This window comes from Oncorhynchus tshawytscha, linkage group LG21 (assembly GCF_018296145.1).
Source record: "Oncorhynchus tshawytscha isolate Ot180627B linkage group LG21, Otsh_v2.0, whole genome shotgun sequence".
Lineage (NCBI taxonomy): Eukaryota > Metazoa > Chordata > Actinopteri > Salmoniformes > Salmonidae > Oncorhynchus > Oncorhynchus tshawytscha.
In genome coordinates, this window is record NC_056449.1 from 13,560,116 (window position 1) to 13,568,524 (window position 8,409).

At 39.2% G+C, this 8,409-nt stretch overlaps 1 protein-coding gene across 3 annotated transcripts in view; it reads right to left on the minus strand.

Moving 5' to 3' along the window:
- LOC112220643 (adhesion G protein-coupled receptor E5-like) overlaps positions 1 to 7,161 on the minus strand; it is a 30,445-nt gene extending 23,284 nt beyond the window's left edge. The window contains exons 1-12 of one of the 3 annotated variants that reach the window (XR_006079561.1): positions 7,101 to 7,161; positions 6,949 to 6,987; positions 6,216 to 6,275; positions 5,991 to 6,122; positions 5,361 to 5,489; positions 5,198 to 5,235; positions 4,963 to 5,079; positions 4,723 to 4,885; positions 4,132 to 4,254; positions 3,864 to 4,003; positions 3,607 to 3,763; positions 2,553 to 2,678 (exon numbers count right to left, since the gene is read on the minus strand). Coding sequence is in view for 1 of the 3 variants with exons in the window: in XM_042303109.1 (XP_042159043.1) it covers positions 2,520 to 2,678; positions 3,864 to 4,003; positions 4,132 to 4,254; positions 4,723 to 4,885; positions 4,963 to 5,079; positions 5,198 to 5,235; positions 5,361 to 5,489; positions 5,991 to 6,122; positions 6,216 to 6,275; positions 6,949 to 6,987; positions 7,101 to 7,131 (1,131 nt within the window). In the remaining 2 variants the exon portion in view is untranslated. Of the gene's footprint in view, positions 1 to 2,419; positions 2,679 to 3,606; positions 3,764 to 3,863; positions 4,004 to 4,131; positions 4,255 to 4,722; positions 4,886 to 4,962; positions 5,080 to 5,197; positions 5,236 to 5,360; positions 5,490 to 5,990; positions 6,123 to 6,215; positions 6,276 to 6,948; positions 6,988 to 7,100 lie in introns of those variants that run through there. The other 2 variants (XR_006079560.1, XM_042303109.1) reach the window with 2 other exon arrangements.
- Between the last annotated feature and the right edge of the window lie 1,248 nt (positions 7,162 to 8,409).

Sequence of the window (8,409 nt, forward strand, 5' to 3'; positions counted from 1 at the left end):
TGATTAAAGAAGCAATAAAACTGGCCGCCATTAGACTAGTTGTGTTTCTGGAGCGTCAACATTTGTGGGTTCGATTACAGGCTGAAAATGAGCAGAAACAAAGAACTTTCTTCTGAAACTTGTCAGTCTATTCTTGTTCTGAGAAATTAAGGCTATTCCATGTGAGAAATTGAACAATTAGCCTTTTAAAATTATAAACCTGGATTAGCTAACACAACGTGCCATTGTAACACAGGAATGGTGGTTGCTGATAATGTGCCTCTATACGCCTATGTTGATATTCCATTAAAAATAAGCCGTTTCCAGCTACAATAGTCTTTTACAACATGAACAATGTCTACAATGTATTACTGATCAATTTGATGTTATTTTAATGGCCGAAAAATGTGCTTTTCTTTCAAAAACAAGGACATTTCAATGATGATGTGTTGGTCAAATAAAAAGTAGAAAATTGACCGACCCACATTCAGTAGAAATAGAATGGCTTCCATGACCTCTGACAGCTGGTGAGTTAATGGTACATGTCAGCTTGACTTTTAGTTCTAAAGAACAATTTGGAGACCTCACGGATGTGGTTAAATCAAATCAAATCAAATCAAATTTTATTTGTCACATACACATGGTTAGCAGATGTTAATGCGAGTGCAGGGATGTAAAATATTTCCCCAGAACTAGCAACAGAGTATTATTTTAAGTAGAAAACAAAGAGGAACTGACTGTGTGGCATGAGAAGACCATTTGCATCGCAATTCATATCAGGTTAATTTGTCTAGTTTTTCGTAGACCACGTCCAGGAGTTCCATCCCTGAATTAGACTCTAGTGTAGAGAGTCTATCTCCAAGATCAGACATAAGAGGACACATTGATCTAAAACACCAACATGCACAGTATAGACTCTTATCAACAGGGCCACATAAACCAGCTGCCTTACCAAAAGCAGACTTAGAATCCATATTTCACTCTGAAGCAAGGCTACTTATCTTTTTCTTTTCTTTACAAAATGTCTTGCTCTTGATTTCTTTTGAAGATGTCTGACCTTTATGCTAATTTTACAAGTTACTGCAGCAGCATTTCCGTAACTTTCACATTCTCACTTGCTCTATCAGCATTTCCCGTAACTTTCACATTCTCACTTGCTCTATCAGCATTTCCCTTAACTTTCACATTCTCACTTGCTCTATCAGCATTTCCCTTAACTTTCACATTCTCACTTGCTCTATCAGCATTTCCCGTAACTTTCACATTCTCACTTGCTCTATCAGCATTTCCCGTAACTTTCACATTCTCACTTGCTCTATCAGCATTTCCCTTAACTTTCACATTCTCACTTGCTCTATCAGCATTTCCCATAACTTTCACATTCTCACTTGCTCTATCAGCATTTCCCGTAACTTTCACATTCTCACTTGCTCTATCAGCATTTCCCTTAACTTTCACATTCTCACTTGCTCTATCAGCATTTCCCTTAACTTTCACATTCTCACTTGCTCTATCAGCATTTCCCATAACTTTCACATTCTCACTTGCTCTATCAGCATTTCCCATAACTTTCACATTCTCACTTGCTCTATCAGCAGTAACTTTCACATTCTCACTTGCTCTATCAGCATTTCCCATAACTTTCACATTCTCACTTGCTCTATCAGCATTTCCCGTAACTTTCACATTCTCACTTGCTCTATCAGCATTTCCCGTAACTTTCACATTCTCACTTGCTCTATCAGCATTTCCCATAACTTTCACATTCTCACTTGCTCTATCAGCATTTCCCATAACTTTCACATTCTCACTTGCTCAATCAGCATTTCCCTTAACTTTCACATTCTCACTTGCTCTATCAGCATTTCCCATAACTTTCACATTCTCACTTTCTCTATCAGCATTTCCTTTAACTTTCACATTCTCACTTGCTCTATCAGCATTGACAGGAAAGGGGTTTCAATGCTTAACATTTAGTGTGTCTTTGTGATTACACAAATGAAGAGCGTTTCTGGGTTTTTCTTGAAGTGGTGGTGGGACTATTTATCCATGAAATCAATAATTTTCCTGAAGAAATCTCCTTCCACAGTCGAAGCATCCTAATACATTGAAAGGCTACATTATATAGATTTATGTTAGCTCAAAGAGTAGGTCGATTAACAGGAAAAATATTACTTTCACTTAAAATAACTCAGTTACAACAACAACCAAGTGGCATAATACTGGACAAATGCAGCATTGTATTCTCATCTCTACAAATTACAAACCATGTTTATGAGACTGAAATGACTTATGTATGTTGCCATAGAGATAAGAGCTCATCTGTTACACTCCAGAACTGATAAGAGTTCTACACATGAGATATTGTATATCTATTAACATAAAGTTGTGTTCTTATATTTTTGTTTGTTTGATACATTTTCATACTACTTAAATAAAGAATTGCTGGCATGTGGATGTCCTTGCAAGCCAAGAGACAATGTTACAAATTAATTCCAAGTAAAGCTTTTCTTAGAACACAAATAGTTCAAATCCATGTCTTATTTTCTATGTAGCTGTACATCCTGTTGCTGCCGGTGTCCTCCACGGCGTTTGCGGCTGACAAAGCGACACCACAGGGTGGTGATCAGGGACAGGAACACACAGGTCAGTGCCACAAAAACACCCACCCACATCACCAACGACAGCTGCCCGCTTCCCTGCCGAAGAGGAATAACAAGCATCAGACACACACCATCTAGACAGTATGAACATATCAAACAACAGCACTTAACTTAAGCACTCAACAAGTATCAAACTCCCCTAAATAATGTCACAAATGAATCAAACAATTACATTTAGTAGTTTAAAACATGAACATTTGAAGATGAGCCAAAGATAGTCTCTGACACAGATATCTGGGAATATATTTTCTCCCTCTTCAGATGTGCTACACTAGCTACAGTAAGTTTCCATCCATTTGGCAACAGATTTACATGGGAATACTCTAAAATCAGCATTAAAACAATATGTGCATTTTCCCACCAGAGAGGTGTTTCCATCACATTGACTTGTTGCGGATAAAAGGCTGTACTTGATGACATAGTGCAGATAAAAATACCCTTTGCGGTAAAATGTCCATGTACCGAATAAAAAATACAAGTTAAATGGGTTTACATGGCTTTTTCGACTCTACTGAGGGTTTTCTCACAATAATTATTTTGCGCTTTATAGCAAATGTGCCCACTCCGGTATTGTCACGAGCGCTTAAGCCCACAGCGCTATTTGAAACCAGCATCAAGCTCATCACCATGCACATTCACCACCCTGTGAAGTTCAACATAAACATACTTAGTCTGTTGCCTAATAAACTGCATGCTTTCCCGACAAGTCATAGTGGGAGGACCACACGTCATAGCGTGACTCCAAGTTTACTTCCATATCATGGTTATTATATCAATATTTGGCCTTAAAAGCGTTTCCACCGACATGTCTTGCATAATTCTTTTTACCGACACAATCCCACCTTGTCTAGATTATTTTGTTTTCTTGACATTTAGAAAGTTTTCATCAGGCCTGTCATGACATGTACTTTACTCACATAAAAAGGTTGGATGGAAAACTGGTTAGTGTTCTCATCAACTTTACCTGTTGTAATTCGTTCAGCACAGCGAATGTGCTGAGATGGTTGCAGGAGCACACAGTCTGGTTGGAGTTTGACATCACTAAGGTGCAACCCCTCCCAGACCACACCCCCGGTTCACACCCCCGACCAATAAACACAGGTGGGGTCAACATCACTGGACTAGGACACAGTGTATATGGGTTGGGGTCAATTCCATTTAGACTCAGTAAATTCAGGAAAAAATGTGACTTAATGGAAAATATATCAATGAAAAACATACCTGTTGGGGCAGGTATGTTGTGTTGGAGTTGCTAACGGAAACTGTCGCAGCACTGGACATGAGCTGCTGGCTCTGATGAGAAGTGTTGTCCTTCAGACTATCCAGATTCCTATAGTTGAGCAGAACGACATACGCAAACCCTGCACACAAAAAAACAATACAAGAAAACATAAGGCCTGATTCAAAAACATATACAACTCACAATATCTCAATGTGTGCCTTTAATAATATTTGAAGCAGATGATTGGTACTGTAGGACTGTGGCTACCTGGGTAATTCTGGTCATCTCCAACCACCGTCTCCCAGGTGGTGTCAAGTTGTGTGTTCTCATTGGTCAGGCTGACTGGTCCTTCAGGTGGAGTCTTGTCTCTCCTCACCATAATCTCAACCTCTGTTTTTCAACATATTGACAAAATCAACACAGAGCAGAAATCACCATTACTGAAAGAACACAGTATTGCATTAATTATATTTTAAGTTGACACAATGTAATGTGCTCGTTAGTGCTCCGTTTATGGTCAGTATGGTGCTCAGATTGCAGTACCTGTGAAGTGGTAAGTAAATTGGAAAGCGTGATACCTAGTCAGTGGTCCAACTGAATGTGTTCAACTGAATTGTGTCTTCCGCATTTAACCCAACCCCTCTGAATCAGAGAGGTGCGGGCAGCTGCCTTAAATCGGCATCCACGTCTTCGTCACCCATGGAACAATGGGTTAACTGCCTTGCTCAGGGGCAGAATGACAGATTTTTATCTTGTCAGCTCGGGGATTCGATTCAGCAACCTTCCGGTTACTGTTCCAACGTCCGTTAGGCTACCTGCCGCCCCATTGTAAATATGTGCTCAGTGTGTGTGTGTTACCTGTGTGGTTGGTCTCTATCCTGGTCACGTTCTCTGTCAGCAGTGGAGCGATCAGTCTGATAGAGATTTCAATCGTCCTCAGTAACTTAGTCACTTCACTGCTACTACGGTGACCATTGGACTGGAGGCCCAGTTGAACAACATCAGTGGTATTAACCAGTAACTAGAGAAGAGACACATGAGGGTTTTGTTGTGTGTGTGTGTGTGCGTTTGCATGTGTGTTTCTGTGTGGTGACTTACTGTAAAAAGCACATCTCCAGTTGGCAGCAGTCTTGTCGGTCCAGGCAACATAGAGTTGCTCAACACCAAACAGTTGTTTCTCAACAGAGACAATAAACTATCAAGGCCTGGTAGAGTCTGGGAGGGAGGAGGGGGGGAATGTGTGTTAGTGGGAAAATGCATAACACATTTCAAGTTCAAGTAAAAATACCCTTTTCTCAATTAATAATGTAATAATTCTAAAGTAAAGCTTTACCTGTCCAGCCTGTGTTTCATACTGGTCACAATTAAGCTCTAAAGTTAAAACAAGGAGACATACAGTGTTATCTCAATACCCTTCTATAGTACACTATGTACAGACCTGTGCATGATAAAGGAGTACATCATGGACGACAAGTGGAATGGTGCTTGTATCTCACCTACACACTTAGCTTGGTTTTTGCCAAAGTTAGTAAATCCAGCAGGACACTGGCACCAGTAACTGCCAATCAGGTTTTGACAGATGCCCACATTTCCACATACTCCGTCTGTATTACACTCGTCAATGTCTGAAAGAGGAAGAGAGAAAGAAAGAGATGAGGAATTAAGGGAGAGATGTTGAAAGTGTGGGATGCCAAGAAAGGACGTCACACACAAACATTTTACCACTGATATTCTCAGGCTCTAATCTAAACCCAGGAAGACACAGTTTTAAACAGCCTGCGGTGTTGACGCATGTTCAATTGTCCCCACAGACGGGGAGAATGTCTATATACTCGTTGATATCTAAATAATGTTGAGTCCAAGTGTAAGAGAGTTTAAAATGTTTCCACCTTCTTCACCAAAATGGTACCTTTTCGATGGCGCATCTGGATAATATGTTGTCAAGCAGACAGTTTTGTGTGTTTGTTAATCAGAGGATAATTAGTTTGAGCCAGGGACAGTAAAGCAGGAACAGTGAAGCCTGTTACACAAGGAGTAAATACCAGTTGAATATTATGGGTCAGTCAAAATAACACAACAGTGGATGGGACAGTCAGAAGACTCAAGAAGAATTGTGTTTCTCTCACCTACACACGGAGTTTGTCCGTTGCCAGAGTTCCTAAATCCATTGGGACACGTGCACAGGTAGATACAACCCTGATTACGACAGGTTCCCCATTTCCCACAAATATCTGGGATCCCAACACACTTGTCTATGTCTGAAAGAGAAAGTGTGTGGTGAGGATGAGATGGAGAGATGAGGGTGAGAGTGTCTGATTATAAGGATGATACTAAAGACACAGAATTCTTACCCAAGCATTGTTGAGTGCCACCAGTAGTCATTAAACCCAGAGAAACACACACAGTAATACCTAAAAAATACATGAATTTTAAAAGCTTTAACAGGAGCAAGGTAATTGTGTTTCATTTGAAAACAGCATAACATTTTGTAAAAGCAGAATATTTCAGGTCATCCCACCCCCTTGACCTTTGACCTACTAACAGCTAATTCCATGGGTGAAAGCACATGATAGTGTTGAAACAAGCTGAATTGTCCCCACAGATGAGTGAGTTGTTACTACACTTGTCGATATCTAAATGACACCACATATACAAAATAATGTTATGACAGGCGTAATGTCGTTACATGGTCATTTAAAAGCGCTGGTTTTGTCTAGTCCTGCTTACATACGATTCACTCTCAAACTCAAGGTATCCATAAGAGTATTGATTCAAAGCTCTATACATCAGAGGAAAATCATGTTTAAAGTTCTGACAGAGATCATATTTACGTCAAAATAAATACATATTTTCTGAATAAAGACCCCCTTTAAAGTGGATGGTTTTATTGTTCTTGAGCAAGGTCTGGTTAATGCTGGAGAATGAACAAATGAGCCATGTATAAATTGCTGATATAGGTGAGTATTACTGATCAACTTAACAATACAATCATTTACAAACATTAAGTCTAAAACCTTCACATTCAGTCTTCATCATCATCATCACAAATAGCATAAAACAAAACCCCCTTAGCTTCAGCCCCACCTTCCTGTGGCGCTCCATGACCATAGTCCTTGAGAAGCGCTAAATGAAGACACAAAAGAAAGGTTGAACTGCACACATACATATAATATATATCTTTTAAACAGACTCAGTGATGATATGTTGGTCAAATAAAAAGCTGAACATTTACCGACCCAGAATCAGGAGAAATATAATTGCTCCCATGCTCTCTGACAAGCGATGAGTTAATGTCAAATGCCAGCTTGGCTTTAATTCTAAGTAATGATTTGGTAACATCACGCATATGGTAAACACAGTGAAGTATGAATAGCTCATCTTATCTAGCAACATCTTTCTCTTTAAACAGCAACCGCCCCTAAAAACCAACTTCTCATTTAGAAAACAGCCTATGTAGCATCTATATGAGTCCAAAAAGTATTCTTCAGTCTCAAAATTGACTCCCAAGTGTAAATAGGATCATTTGTCATAAAGTCCATCTTTAACCAAGTTTTGTGAGATTGTGGTCGTGAATACTGCATCACAACATAATTGAAGGTTCGGTTTGTTGAAATGGAGTGTAATGGATGGAATGGACTGAATGTAATATTATCAAACCCATGAAAACCATGTTTTTTATACCATTCCATTTCCTCTGAGACCTTCACTACACCTGCCACCTCAGGTAATTCATCCTCCTTCTCTTCTAGTTCATCTCCAGAGCTACTGGAGTACAGCTCATTCTTATGAACTCGACACCAATCTTCCTCGACACATAGTCTCCCTCATTGTTGCTAGCTTCATCGGATTCAAACTTGTAACCTACTTCCTTCCATCTCCTCATTGACCCCAACCCTGGAAATATACTTCCGTTACAATTCTTATCACTTTCACTGTCAGACACCATGTTCCACGCATAGACTGTAAAAAATACAGTAAAAACAAAAAACCTGTCTCCATCCCGCCATCCTGTGTGTGAATGACGTCATTAGCTCTTAACGAGACAGCGTGCGCTTTCGTATAAGAAGAGGTTGTGTCTTTTCATGCAAATATCGTTGATCAGTATAATAAAATAAGTCCCAAATGGAAGGAAAACAGATTGTTTGTCATCTGTAGCCTCATGATATCAGCCAAAACATGCTCAATAACACTATTGAATATGCATTCACATGAATTATGAATAGGCCTAGGCTATATCTTGGTTGATATACCCAGTTTATCAATAGAGATTTACCATTCAAATAAATGATTACCATTATGTTGTTATGTACAGTAAACAAAAATATAAACGCAACATGTAAAGTGTTGGTCCTGTTTCATGAGCTGAAATAAAAGATCCCAGAAATGTTCCATATGCACAAAACGCTTATAAATATCACCACTCTCAAAACAAATGATGATTAGCAAATAAAAAAAGGGGTTTTCTGGTTAAGCCTTCACATTTTTACAAACATATTTTATACTTTGCAAACACAAGTGGTCAAATATGTTTTTCTAAATATGACA